Source organism: Globicephala melas, chromosome 12, assembly GCF_963455315.2.
Source record: "Globicephala melas chromosome 12, mGloMel1.2, whole genome shotgun sequence".
Lineage (NCBI taxonomy): Eukaryota > Metazoa > Chordata > Mammalia > Artiodactyla > Delphinidae > Globicephala > Globicephala melas.
The window spans coordinates 38,814,443-38,829,618 of record NC_083325.1 but is presented as its reverse complement, the minus strand read 5'-3'; the positions used below and the strand labels follow the sequence as shown (position 1 = coordinate 38,829,618).

Here is a 15,176-nt window from a genome sequence, read left to right as displayed (position 1 = left end):
TCATCATAGCTAATGAAGTGGCCACGTAAAGATTTCTGATCTGTTTTGTTTCTGGAGATTGAGTATGAGAGGGGGAAAATTAGGGTGCTTTTTGCATCACAAATAATACAAAATTTCATGCTATTTAACATTATAAGCCCAGGAGTGGGTAGCGAATCAGAGATAAATGTATGAGTTGTCTGTACCCAGTTTTATGCCTTTGTTTGTCTAAGACTTGGTCAAATTAATATCTTAACTAATACATCTCAGCAGAGTTTAACGTGCAAACTTAACATCAGTAAAGTCTCAAAAGTAATCATGTCACCACTACTTTCACTAATAAAACACAGATACAATTTTTAAAGAATTATTTCTTCTAAATATTTTTTCTATTCTAAATGTCTGTGGCTTTAGAAAAAAGTACCTGCTAGTAATTATCTACTTAAAGGGAGTAGCATTTATCATACTCTTTTTTCTTACATCTCTTATTTCTACAATTTCAGTTTACTATTGGACTTCAAAAATTTAAAGAATCACCAAAAATATATTAAATACCTATGTGTGAACAGTAATACACAGTAATTAGTACAAAATGTTGGTGCTTCAGTAAATCAAGTTTTCAGGAATATCAGCAGATAAGTAAAATATAAACTTTGTTAAAGGTATCATTCATCTTGCTTATTTTTCTAATTAAACCTTAATCAGAACATTACAGCTCTGCATAAAATGTAGTGAAAAATAAGTTGGAGTGTTTGGGGACCCCATTTGTGGAATTCAGTCTCAGGAGACTTCGTTAGTGACACACTTGATTTTATTGGGTAATCAGCTAAAAATATTGGTTGCTGGTGCACAGTTCAGATAGCTTTAAGATGAGATGGAAAGGAAAACACAAAGTTTTTGGGTAATGGGCATTCTTAAATGCATGGTTCAGACCAGATGAACACTTTTGGAGATGACTTCCATTTTAAAAGAATGTACTTAAAAATACTGTTGACTATGATGAATCCAGATCCCTGAAGAATGGCACTGCTATTTTTATTTTTTAACTGTTCTATTTGTATATGCTTCTTAATGACCGTAATGAATTTGGAAGCACTGAAAAAAATGATTTTTAAAAGTTCTCAGTGTTCAATTATTTAATGTTAAGTGTGATACTTAAAAGTTGAAATCATTTTTTAAATGTCAAAATGTCTTTTGTACAGAATATTTTATTACTTTTGTAATATCTTGTATACAGTGATTTTTTTCTTGATAATATAATAAATGGAAAAAATTCTAAAACCCTTACAAAAATTTGTTGCTGTTTGACTTTAAAATTATCAAGATTTTCTTGTATTTATAGCATCCTCCTTAAAGAGAAAGGCAGTTTTGGTTGCTTAGAAACATTAGACATTTTTATGGAATGCTGTATCTGAATATACTTACATATGTAACTGTCCTTTAAAGTGATAATTTTTGGGCTTCCCTGGTGGCGCAGTGGTTGAGAGTCCGCCTGCCGATGCAGGGGATGCGGGTTCGTGCCCCAGTCCGGGTAGATCCCACATGCCGCGGAGTGGCTGGGCCCGTGAGCCATGGCCGCTGAGCCTGCGCATCCAGAGCCTGTGCTCCGCAACAGGAGAGGCCACAACAGTGAGAGGCCCGCGTACCACAAAAAATCAAATAAATAAAATAAAATAATTTTTTTAGAGTACTGAAATGCCTTTTAAAGAGATTTTCATTTTCTGCCTTCCTGACTTATTTCCTGCCTGTCTCTCTCCCTTCCTGAACAATTCAGGACAAAAGTCATTTGCTTATTCTGAGCAAGGTACAGTTACCTATTGCCACAGGGGGCAAAGATGGTGGCCCATTGTGGGATTACAGTGTGGAGCCTGGGAACATTTGAGGGTAGTAGGGAGGGGAGTCTCAGTGATCTGAAATAAGGATGCAGCAACAGGAGATTGGTTACTTATGAGGGGGAATGATCTATTAAGGAAAATGTTAAGGCTAATGGACCCAGACTTCTCACTGTCAGAAAGGACTTACAAATGCGGAAAGGGGGAAAACTAGAAGAAGGTTGGAATCGGAAGTACTGGTATAAACTCATAATTTTCAATATATGTAGATAAGTATATAGGGGTGTGCGCATGCATGCATGCCATGAGAGGGCTTGGTAGCAGCAATGCCACAACAGCAGTGAGCACACCTAGTGCCCAGATCTTTTTTCTATCATTTTCCATGAAAAGGAACCAGTTTTTCTTAGAGAAATAGCCCATTCCAGGGCTGGTGCAGATGAAATACAAGATGAGCCTGGAATGTCTTTGTATTAGAAAGTAAGAACATGCTCTAAGAATGATGGGGACATGTCACAAGGACAAAGGAGCCATCTTGAAGGGGCACCCACTGGCCACATCAACACTTAGAAATCAAAATAAATGTCAGTAACAGATTATAAACCATCAAATAAAATAGGATGCCATGAATCCACAAAAAGGGAAAGCTCTACCTTTCAGTGTAATGCCAAAAGGAATGGTGGAATTAGAAGATCATTTGATAATCATTGTGGTAATAGATTCAGGTGAAAATCTTCAATAAATGCTAAAACTAGTGAATGAAAGTTTGAAGGTCTCCCTACAAGATACTTATTAAAGGGAAAAAGGGTAACTATAAAAGTGAAGGAGATTGGCACACACCACCTTCGTTAACTGATCAAAGCCGAGTCATCAGTAACTGCAGTGATCAAAATTGTGACATCTGAGAAGATGCAAGAAGATAATCTCCCTTCTGTGGTATTCTTGCTAGAAAGGTACAAACTGAACCTAATTATAAGGAAACATCAGGCAAGCCCAAATGAGGAACAGTCTGCAAAATAACTGGCCTGAAATCCTCAAAAAATGTTGAAGTAAGGGAAGTCAAGGAAAGACAAACTGTTTCAGATTGGTGAAGATTAAAGAGACATAATTAAATACAAAGTATCATCCCTTGGCTATGAAGGACATTTTTTGACAACTGGTGAAATTTGAGCAGGGTGGGGGTGGGGGGGGTCCTGTGGATTACATAATAGTAATGTTAGTGTTAATCTGATTTTGATAGTTACATTGTGAGGAAGTAGAAGAATGTCCTTGTTTGTCGGAATTTGTCCTTGTTTGTAGGAATTACTAATGCATTCAGGGTGATACATTTCTGGGAAAAACATTCTTTGTACTTTTCTTGCAAGTCTGAAATTATTTCAAAATGAAAAAATTGAATTGAAAAATTTATTTTCCCTATAATAATAAAGGGCAGCATTTAAAAACATCATCTCAGGAAAGCTTACATCAAAGTTCATTCTCATATGGACTTAAAAATCAAAGAATAAAGCCCCAAAAGATCTAAGTAAGATGCCTTTTTCTCTTTGGAAATAGAAATTTAACTTCTAAATTGATTTCATATAACTTGTAAATGAAATAAGTTACCTTACTTGGGAAATTTTTCATTTTACCAAAAATTTTTTTCCCCATTTTTCCAGGTACTCGGTGTTTTTCCTAAACTAAACCACGGACTATATTTGGGACAAAGAGATACTAAAAGTACAAAGGGCCCTTTCTGTTAAGTGTTTTTTGTTTTTTGGTTTTTTTTTAAATAAGCTATAGAAGATCACAAAAGTAATTTAAAAATATTTTTATATAGGCAAAAGTTAAACTATGTAGTACTCTCATGACTTAATGTCTTCTGTTCTGCTTAAATAAAGACCTACATTAATTTTTAACAATCTATGTCTCATATGGATATTTGGAATAAGTATTTGCAGCTAATGCTTACTCTTGAAATTTTGTATAATCCCAGGAATAGAAATTTAAGAAACAAGTCTTCTAATTTAAGTTTGCTAAGGAGATTCTTAATTCTTCCATTTGAAGATCCACTAAATTCAAAGCTGAGCCAAAAAGAAACCTGCAAAAGACGATTTCCCAAATTATTTAAATCTCTTTTGTAGCAAAGTTTCCCCCCAAACTGAGAAACATTCACACAAACGTTCTTACCTTTTTATCAAGTTTATTTCTATTATCCCTTTCTCATTTACCGGCATTGAAAATAATGAAAAAGTTATTTGCTATTATTCACGTATGAAATTTCTTCATGTCAGTTAAACTGTTTTCCTGATTCTTAAGGTGAATGATACAACTTAGTATCTCTGAATCATGTTTAATGTAGAGATGGGAAGTTGAATAATCCAATACTATCCAAGTCATGTGTTCCAAAATAAGCTCAGAAAGTTGAATCAGGGTGATGGAAACTGCACTTAAATCTGAAATTTGAATGAGACTCTTTTCTGAAACTTTTCTCTTAATGATCTATCCATTTTCTTTGCTTCTTTAATGTTTTTCCTCTTCGTAGTACCAACTAATGATTAATTAACAAATGGTAATCATATGAGCTCACGTGAAATTTACTTGGGCAATTTTTTTGTAAGCTTGATTTGGTATCTGAATTCCAAAAGTCAATTCTCATGGTTATGTCCATTAAAATGACATTCTTGGTTGCCTCCTTCATGTAGCAGATGCTCAATAATAAGATTTATTAGAAAAGACCCTAGAGACCGGGAAACTTCAGTCCTAGTCCTAGATATGGAAGTAACTAACAATTTTAGATAAATCAGTTCACTTCTATTCTTTGGTTTTCATATTTATAAAGTGGAGATAATACCCTATCTACCTGATGAAGATGTTTGAAATTGGATAATACATTGAAGCACTCTGGAATAACATCAGCTTACCTTTGTTTAGCAATGTCAATTTTTCAAAATCTTATCCCTGGGATTGAAGTCATTGAAGGCACTTGTGACTCCTTATTTAAAAGATTTATGAAAGTCTCTTATGGTATGCCTCAATTCCTAAGGTCTCACATTCTCTCCCCCAGGAAATGTACTGACAATTTTAGATTGTCAAAAGAGTAGCTTGGAGTCATTAAGGTTTGTGACAAATTGTACCAAAACACACTTCTATTGGTAATAGCTTGCTTGAAGCTTACTGGGAAAAATATTAATGATGTCAGATTTGCATTTGGTATCTTAGAATATTACAAGGATACTGTGCTGCATAAATCTAGATGTAACTTTTATCAAGATCATTTAAAAAATTTTAAACCTGATTTTAAAAGTGGTATCTGGGCTTCCCTAGTGGCACAGTGGTTGAGAGTCCGCCTGCCGATGCTGGGGACGCGGGTTTGTGCCCCGGTCCGGGAAGATCCCTCATGCTGCGGAGCGGCTGGGCCCGTGAGCCATGGCTGCTGAGCCTGGGCGTCCAGAGCCTGTGCTCCGCAACGGGAGAGGCCACAACAGTGAGAGGCCCGCGTACCGCAAAAACAAAACAAAAAAAAGTGGTATCTATCCTGTGGAGGGCAATTTTGCTGAAAGAAATTACAGCTTCTCAGATTTTCAGAGAATGTATCCTGTTTGTGTACCTCTCTGAATGAATGATTTCATTATTCATAGTTTGGCTTGTGGGGGGTTGGAGAAGGAACGAGAAAAATCATAAGACATCATTAGAACAATTCAACACAAAATATACATGTACATAGATCCTGAGATGTTACAACAAATTTAAAAATAGATAGATCAACATGATCCAAATGGTTTCCAAGACACCGTTATGGTGGGTAAAAACAGCCATCTTACAGTGTATGCTGAATGGACGTCCACATTTTGCTGGAAAACCCTACTCTTTGTTTCCCATTGAAAGCTAGTCATCCAGAGCAGGGGGCCAATCGACATCTACAGACTAGAAAGAAGAAAACAAGTCATTAAAACATTATTGTTCTAGTAAGCATTTGCCGGTAATGCTGTATAAATCTAGTAGTTTTAATATAATGCAACAGAAGAAACTGCATTGGAAGAAAAGAGCCATTGAACACCACGATTTCACACTCTAAAAACCATTCTAGGACCTGAGATTCTTGGGCCTGAGGTCTGTTCCTGAATTTACTGAGTATTTGGTTACTCAGCCAGTTATTAATTGTACCTTTTGGTCAATACAAGACTAGAGTATGTTTAAATTTTTCAAATGTTATTTATGGGAAAAGTAGCAAATAATGCAGGGGCCAACACCAACTTTCCCTCAGAAGTCTCAGGAACTTTTAGTCTTCTGACTGTTTTCATTTTCCCATCTTGCATTTAACAGTACTCAAGTAGTCTATATACTTATAATCTTGTTTGTAACTTAGCAACTAAATGTGAAATAAATGGTTATGAAAGATCACCTGTAACTAGAAAAGGATTAGAGATCTTTGCATGTCACTTCAGCAGAATTTTTGTTTCTCTTAAAATTGAATTTATCTATCTCTACTCATCCTGGTTTGGCACTTCTAGAACGAAACCTTGATCTTTAAGTCATAATGGAATTACAGTAGCAGACTATTTGTCTCCACATAAATAATCATGTCCCAGGCATTAGAAGTATAAAATTGCACTTTGCCTTAACTACCCTAGAGGGCCTAATTTAGAAGTTAAAACAAAAAAATACAAAAAACGAACAAAGAAAAACAAAATAACTACCATACCCATGTAGTTTTTTGAGAATTAAAGTGTAAAACCTGAAATGATTTACTACAAATTATTTTTAAAATTAATCTGAGTCACTACCAGATTTGGAAATTTTTATTAGAAAAGCCCAAATAAGTATGTGTGTGTGTGTGTATCTTTTACAGATGCCAAGAAATACTTTGGTTTTGTTTCAGAATATAGCCATAAAACAAACACCCATATATAAATTAGTGGGTGGTTTCTCAAGCCTGAAAACCAAACATTACTGATCACAATCTTGTATGTGTTGAGGTCAGGGGAAGGTAGGCATGTTTGTAGGGTTTTAAAAATTCTACAGGTGATTGCAATGGACAATCAGGGCTGAGAAACCCCCGCCTTTGGCTCTTTGACACTCCTAAGCTGTCCTAAGAATTAAGGTCAAAGAAGATGAATGCATTTGGGATTTTCTTTAAGAGAAGGTTGTCTTCCTCAAAATGATAGTCTTACTAAGAAGACTCCCTGCAACCTTGAAGATGCTAGCACTGGTTGTACCACAGGTGTATAAAATCTAATCTGAACGCACTCAAGAGAAGTGCTGGTAAAGCAATGACATTCCAGTGATCATTTGATTACCATGGCTGTTTTCATACTAGACAATTATACCCACTTCTTTTTATTTATACTGAGATTATTCCCAAGTGCAAAAATTCCTTTTTTTGTGTGGGGTGTGGGGAAGCTGTTCTTAACCAGATATTTACCAAAGTGCACAACTCGTGACTCAATACCTATTGATGCTCAAATGAGAAAAATGTTTATGGAGAATTGTCTGAAAGATCCATTCATTCCATTCTTCTAATTACTTAAGAATGTAATCTGATTTCAATTCAGACTATAAGAGCAGAGAATTTCTCTTATACCACATCACAGAACCCTTATAGAACTGCTTTTATTTATAACAATTAGCTCATCCCATTTTCTATCCCTGTCCTGAATATATGTTTCTGAGGAGGCTGCCTTAAATTCTTTGTAAGAGAGTCCAAAGGATATATGAAGGGCACTTAAAACTTCATTTCCTTGCTTGGTTTAAGGGTTTAGATCTCATGTCATACGTAAAGCACAGTTAGTAAATTAGCTATATATTTGCAAGGATTATAAATGAGACCTTGTGTTTTTAAAAAAATAAAAATTCTGAAGATAGTCCCTCCTTGCAATTCAATGCTACTGTGACATTTTGACTGTTTTCAAATATCTATTAAAGTGAATAGTACTATTTGGTTTAATGCTAAAAAAGCATAACCTTGGCTGATTCAGCGTACAAACAGGCATTTCCACAATAAAATGGTTTACCTCAACATCCAGCTCAAGAATGTCTGCAGTCACATCCATCAGAGAGCAAATGTTCGGCTTCGTTCTTCCAAAGTCTCCATGTACAAACTCTTTAATGTAGCTGGGTTTTGTTTAAGGAAAAAATGAAGATAACCATGCAACACCAACTGTTTGATGAGATTTGACAGGTTGAAGGGGAAATGACAAAACAAAAGCAGAAAGGTTATAAAAGGGAGTTTATTTCTGAGCCATGACTTGGGATGTATGTCTTAGAAATTACAGCTATGGCAGTAAATAAACTAAGGATGGCAAACTGGTTCCTACCAGCCTGGCAGCTAACACTGGGACCTAGGGCCCACGTCAAACTTCCCAAGAGTCATGACTTTTCTTTTGGCTCATCTCCAAGTGCCAAGGTTTGAATATGGATTTTTTATTTAACTATAGTAAAAAAAACCTCAGCTCTTTTCTTTTTTGCCACAGATTCTATTTGGTCATCTTTTGGGTCTCATCATTTTTCGATAATGACAGTAGGCGGCTGCCAAATGGTAGGTTTTCACAGGGTTACTCATAGAGCGACCTCAATGATGGCTTTCCTTATAACATGACCCAGTGACAACAGCAACAGGATGGGAGAGAAAATGAACTTATTAATTTAGACTTGATGAAGGCCCTTCAGAAGGATCATCAAAGGACGTAAATTTTAGTTGTTTGCAATTCTTGCATGGTTAGCAATAGACCTAATTCTTTTTGTGTGTGTTTTCCTCATAGATCTTCAAAATTTCAAAGTCAATGACTGATCCTAGAATTATTCAGATTACCTTAACACTCCTTACACAGAACTCTACTATAATCTTAACAGTATTTTATCTGAAAGATGTGTTTTTGCCAGCATTCAGTAAACACTCATTTAGCATTGTTGTGTCTATAAAGCAGCACTTAGTATAAAAATTAATATAATTTGAATATAAAAAAGTTTATTCTCAGATGATAAATAAAAAGTTAACACCATAATATGCTGACTTATGTCCTCCTCACTTTCTGATAGTTTGTTTACTATACTTTCACCAAATGTTTTGACTCAAGCATAAGGCATATAATTATCTATTAACTGTCTTCTTTGCTAAACTCATAATTACTCAACAATTGTCCTTTTTCTCTCACTTCTTTAGAGGGTGCTACTTCTAAGTAGCAATGATGAGGGGAGATGACCAAAAAGCCCCAGAATAACCAGTTAAAAGGTCCAGAATGTTTTTTATGAGGTATAAGTCAAATGAACTACTTCATTATACTGAGCAATATACGAAAAAAATTCACATACTTCTGTGTATAACCACGTGGTATCTAAAGTTTTACCAAATAGGGACTTTCCTGGTGGCGCAGTGGTTAAGAATCTGCCTGCCAATGCAGGGGAAATGGGTTTGAGCCATGGTCTGGGAAGATCCCACATGCTATGGAGCAACTAAGCCCATGCACCGCAACTACTGAGTTTGCGCTCTAGAGCCTGTGAGCCACAACTAATGAGCCCGCGTGCCTAGAGCCCGTGCTCTGCAACAAGAGAAGCCACCGCAATGAGAAGCCCGCATACCACAACAAAGAGTAGCCCCCACTAGCCGTGACTAGAGAAAGCCCACGTGCAGCAACGAAGACCCAATGCAGCCAAAAATAAATAAATAAAATAAATAAATTTATAAAAAAATAAAGTTTTACCAAATAGCCTTTCTTCGCTAATGCCTTAAGTACATGTACATGGCTGGTTCTAAAAATATGTTAATGAGATTGAAAAGACATTAGCTTCTCCATAAGACCATTGCATTTCTTCCTAGCACACCAAAACCAAAGCTGAAATTAGGTAAAAATATGTTTTTAAAATCTGTGATTTCTTTGAAATTCCATCCACATTCCATCTACAATAGGCAAATGTGCTCCATGCCCACTGGTCTAAATAGATCCAAACTGCAAAAATTTAGAAGATTTTAGGAGTAAATAACCTGTACCTGTTTCAGCTTAGTCAGTCCTGGGGTGGAGTAGGGAAAGAAGAGGGGAGAGAAGGTTGATGGGAAAGGAGAGGCAGATTAATTATAGCAATATAGTGAGAATGCTATTTGGTGATTAAAATGACATTTTTCCCTCTATTGTATCCAATAAGTATGTCATTAGTTTTATACTAATTAGAAGGTTTCATGCTTCATGCTATTGGATCACAAAATAATATAAAGCCAAGAAACAAACAAAAACTAGAAGCACCTTTGAAAACTAAACTAAAGCTAAGACTATGGCAGCTCCCTGATATATTTTAACCAGCAACTAAGATATGATACAAAACCACACAAAGCAGGGTAAGTTATGAACAAGTGATCAAACTGGGACTATTCTCTTGTTCTGGGCCAGTGGCCAAATAATGTGATGGTCTACATGTAAAGTAGGGCCATTCCCATCTACCATCCCTGTTTAATCATTTGGGGCAAATGCTCGAAATGCTGAAAGAACTCAAATGTGGTCATGAATATGTGACTTGCAAAATGTGTAAAGACATGAATCGATGAATGAATCAATTAAAAGTGTTCCCTGAGCACTTACTATGCCCTCAGCACCTCAGCATGATGTGAGACACTAAAAATTTTAAGGTTCACATTGAATTCGCTGCTGCCTCATGGTTTAATATGTCATCTTGAAAAACACAAATTTAATGGGTAAAAACACTCCAGACCAAAAAAAAAAAAAACGAAAAACAAAAAAAGGATTCTTCTCCAGCCCAAACCTTTCCCGAACTGTTCCGAGATAAGGTTGAACCTCTTTTCTAGGGCAGCATGAACTTTCCCAATAGGATTCTGGTTAGATCAGTGCTACACAGACAGTGAAAGGATACGTTCCTGCCTGAGTCTTCAGGTAGAGGCGGAAATGGTGCTCATCCACATAGTGTGTCTCCATGGAGTGAATGATGCGAGTTCTCACAGCCAGGGGCCTCCGGTGAAGGACCCGTAAAGGTGTTTTCTGGTCAATCTTTAAGTCCTAGAGGAGGATATGATAACCATGCGTCAGCTTTGCCGCCCAGTGAAGCCCATTTTAGCATCTCCTTTGTTCATCCATGGCTCACTACAGGCACCCCCATCTATCACTGTCAGGATAGAAACTAGTACTATCATAAATTGTATCCTCTAAGGTTCAGACTCTGTGAGACTTCCTATAACCTAGGCCACAATTACTCATTTTCTGGGCCCCAGTATGCCATTAAAAAAAAAAAAGGCTTTGAAGTAAATGATACCCAAGGTCTCTTTTGCTCTAATATTAACAAATTGATTGGACCCCGGAGTCTTATCCTGCCCTTTAAATAGAGCTCTTCTAAAAGATAATGTTCTTACCTTTTTTTTCCTTAACCCAACAGAGTGACCTAATAGTGGGGATTTCAGACTGAGGTGAGAAATGGTGTAGAAGGTGGGACATGAGCATCACCTGTGTGCCTGGGCAGTGTCCTTGTTTTAGGGAGAGCCATACACCTACTCACAGGATTTTTTTTTTTTTGGTTATACAAAAGGATTTATCTGGAAAATTAACAGCTGCATCTCTGTCTAGGGTGGTATTTCCAAATAATAATTACAAATAAGTGTGTACAATAAGCCAGGACCTCTCAATATTTGTTAGCCCAGTTCAGGTTACTTGAGAATAATACTGCATGTTTCTTTACAACTCAGGTTTTTAGGGACAAAGTCTTGTTTTTCTCACAATTAGAGATGTCCTTTTATGTCACAAGATATAAATTAAGAAATAGAGGTTGGGCTTCCCTGGTGGCGCAGTGGTTGGGAGTCCGCCTGCCTATGCGGCCGACGCGGGTTCGTGCCCCAGTCCAGGAAGCTCCCACATGCCGCGGAGCGGCTGGGCCCGTGAGCCATGGCCGCTGAGCCTGAGTGTCCGGAGCCTGTGCTCTGCAACGGGAGAGGCCGCAACAGTGAGAGGCCCACGTATCGGGGGAAAAAAAAAAAAAAAAAGATATTGGGCATAACCAGCAACTCAGGTTCATAAGAACTTTGAATCCTCTGAACTTTCTTGTAGGAACAACTCCTGCCTGATTTACATGATTAGTGAGTGCCTAAAGCCATGCTGAGAAAAGAAAGATTTCTGTCTGGTCTCCCCCTACCAAATTCTGTACCAAGAAAGAAGAACAGGTTCTGACAAAGACTACACTTGAAATGGTATGACTGCTTTTATCAGAGCAGTGAGTCAGTGACTCCTCCTTACGATTCTATAATTCTTTGATTTTTAGAAGCACTTTGTTCTGATGAGATAAGTTGTTTCCAGAACGTTTAACATTACTCTGGCCAAAAAGACCAAAAAAAGGACAAGGCTGAATTATTATAGAATCGATAAAGATATGGCCTCCACTTAAGAGCACAGAACCAGCTGGCCTTTAACGGAGTGACTCGCTAAGGTGTGCCCTTCCCCTCTGTTTCCTTTACCTAGAGTCACTCCCTGGACTCTGACCCAGGAGCAGTCAATGGAGGTACAACTGAGCTAGTAGATGCACCACTGCTTCCAACATAACACTCAGATCAACACACTTGCATGTCGTTTTCGGTTGCTTGTGTCTAGCAAATGAAAGGAAACCGCTTTCATGTCCCCATACTGAATTTTCAGAAACACACGTAGCTGACTTTTTTCCTTAGAAGTAGGTTGCCCTTAAAAAAAAGGAGGCAAGTGGTAAATTTGAAGTGACCTTTTCTCAGAATGGGGCAGTAACTCAGTTTTTTAATTTTTGATGCCAATAGGAGTATCTGAAAAATGTTTTAACCCTAACACTTTAAAAAAATTATTAGACGTCACCTAGTCTCATCAGTGCAATTGGGCAGTGGGCCATTAAATCAGACCCTTTCACTACTTAGTGTGTACCTATAACAATCATCTTTCAGCATCATTTCTGAATCAGCTCTATGGCTACTCCCAAACTGTAAATCTATTTTTAAAATGAGTTTTTATTTTCCCCACAGCATTCTAAATGAGCTGTATACATGTACACATGTGATAGAATAGAGGTTTACAAATTTGTTTTGCAATCTTAAGGATATCTGTCTATAGCATAACTATCATCCTAAAGACCCTAGATAATAGGGCCAAAGGCCAGAAGGCCTTAGATTTGGAATCACAGAACCTGAGAAGTGGAGGGCCCACTGGGGATCATCTAGTCCACCCCTCATTTTATAGGTAAACTTCTCTAAGCAGGTTAATGACATGTATGTTTTCACCAAAACACTCATACTATAAACGTTATTTTGCACCTTGCTTTTTTCCGGTAACATCATGGGTGTTCCTACAAGTCCTAGATGTAGCCCTACCTCTATCTTTTCTTCCAACAGTTTTAGGCATATATACACACAAAAACGTAAATTAAATGGGATCACATGCAGTTTTAGTTTTTTTAAACAGCTGTATAATATTCCAACATGTTCTACCATTTCCTTATTGAAGGAAATTCACTTTTGTTTCCAGTTTTGTTGTTGATTTTGTCACTCTGAACAAAGTCAACAAACATCCTTGTGCACATATCCTTATGCACTGGAGTTTTATTTCTTGTCTTGCCAGTAGTGGAAGTACTGGGTAGAAGACCAGTCTATTTTTTATTTTTACAGTCACTGCCACATTGTTTTCCAAAAAGGCTGAAACACTTACGTTTCTACTGAAAATGTATATAACTAGCCTTCTCCTCCCTCCAACCAACCGGTATTCTTAGTCTCAGAAAAATAAAGTGATGTCTTATTGTTACTTCAATCTGGAGGTGGAACATCTTTTCAAATGATTCTTGGCCATTTGGAGTTGCTCTTTTTTTTTTTTTTTTTTTTGCGGTACACGGGCCTCTCACTGTTGTGGCCTCTCCCGTTGCGGAGCACAGGCTCCGGACGCGCAGGCTCAGCGGCCATGGCTCACGGGCCCAGCCGCTCCGTGGCATGTGGGATCTTCCCAGACCGGGGCACGAACCAGTGTCCCCTGCATCGGCAGGTGGACTCTCAACCACTGTGCCACCAGGGAAGCCCTATTTACAACATGTTTTATTTATGCACTTAATCTGAGCATCAATTCTATTAGATAAGTTCTATTTTCTATTTCCTTTTTGCAAATGGCCAAATATAATAATAGCATTGCTGAGTGTTTTCTATGTGTCAGATTCTATTCTAAGAGCTTTATATGGCTAACCCCGTTTAATTCTTTAACTAATTTTACAGATGAAGAAAACTGAAGCATAAAGAGGCTAAGCAACTTGTCCAAAGTCACACAACTAAGAAATGCAGGATTTGCACCCAGACGATCTGTCCTTGGAGTCAGACTCTTAATCACTAGCAACACTGCTTCTCACACAGGTTAGATGAATTGCCCAGTCATTTAACTAGTAAATGGCAAAGGCAAGATTTAGAACCAGGTCTCACAGTCCCCAAAGCCTATGCGCTATGACTTGTTGGTAATAAACGAGAAGACAAAGGACTCTTTTATAGGCAGTAGAAAAATAAAAGAATTAGAGCACTGAACTACCTTTATGTCATCTAGGAATTCAATGTCCTTCCTCTGTATTGCTTTATTTGTCCATATTAAGGCACTATAGGTCTTGGTCTTTTCTTCTTCACCTTCTTTCATATGACCTATTGCCTCTCTAAACAAAAACAATAAAAGAAAGTTTGTCTGAATATATAAAATACAGACAAGACTTGCCCCAAACTTCCCTTTCTTTAAAAATAGATTTATTGAGATATAATTTACATACAATTCCCCTGTGTAACTGAACGATTCAGTGATTTTTAGTATGTTTACAGAGTTGTGCAGCTATTACCACAATCTAACTTTAGAACACTTTCATCACCCCAGAAGAGAAACTCCGCACCTATTTGCAATCACTTCTCATTCCTCATTTCCCCCAGCCCTTGGCAACCACTTGTTGACTTTCTGTCTCTATAGATTTTCCTACTCTGAACATTTCATATATTAAAATGTGAATATTGTAAAATACACAATAAGTGGTATTTGATGTCTGGCTTCTTTCACTTTATAATGTTTTCAAGGTTCCTCCATGTTGTAGCATGTATCTGTACTTCATCCCTTTTTATTACTAAATGATATTCCACTGTATGGATATACCACATTCACATTTTGTTCATCCATAGACATTTGGGTTGTTTCTACTTTTTTGCTATTATGAGTAATGCTACTACACTACATGCTAAACATTCATGCAGAAGTCTCTGTGTGGATGTACATTTCCATTTCTCATGGGTATATATCTAGAAGTGGAACTGCTGGGCCATATGGTTACTCTATATTTAACTTTTTGAGAAACTGCTAAACTGTTTTGCAAAGTGGCACCACTTATAATCCCACAGCAATGTATGAGGGATCCAATTTCTCCATATCCTTGCCAACACTT

General features: G+C 37.2%; 1 protein-coding gene across 6 annotated transcripts in view; it reads right to left on the bottom strand.

The window, feature by feature from the left end:
- Positions 1–597: 597 nt before the first annotated feature.
- The window catches only part of PUS10 (pseudouridine synthase 10), a 69,288-nt gene continuing 54,709 nt past the window's right edge, over positions 598–15,176 (bottom strand). For 3 of the 6 annotated variants that reach the window (XM_030877312.3, XM_030877314.2, XM_030877311.2), the window contains exons 15-18: positions 14,291–14,408; positions 10,644–10,786; positions 7,799–7,898; positions 3,916–5,711 (exon numbers count right to left, since the gene is read on the bottom strand). In XM_030877312.3, the coding sequence (XP_030733172.1) occupies positions 5,673–5,711; positions 7,799–7,898; positions 10,644–10,786; positions 14,291–14,408 (400 nt within the window). In that variant the 3' untranslated portion in view covers positions 3,916–5,672. Of the gene's footprint in view, positions 3,886–3,915; positions 5,712–7,798; positions 7,899–10,643; positions 10,787–14,290; positions 14,409–15,176 lie in introns of those variants that run through there. The other 3 variants (XR_009566134.2, XR_009566133.2, XM_030877317.2) reach the window with 3 other exon arrangements.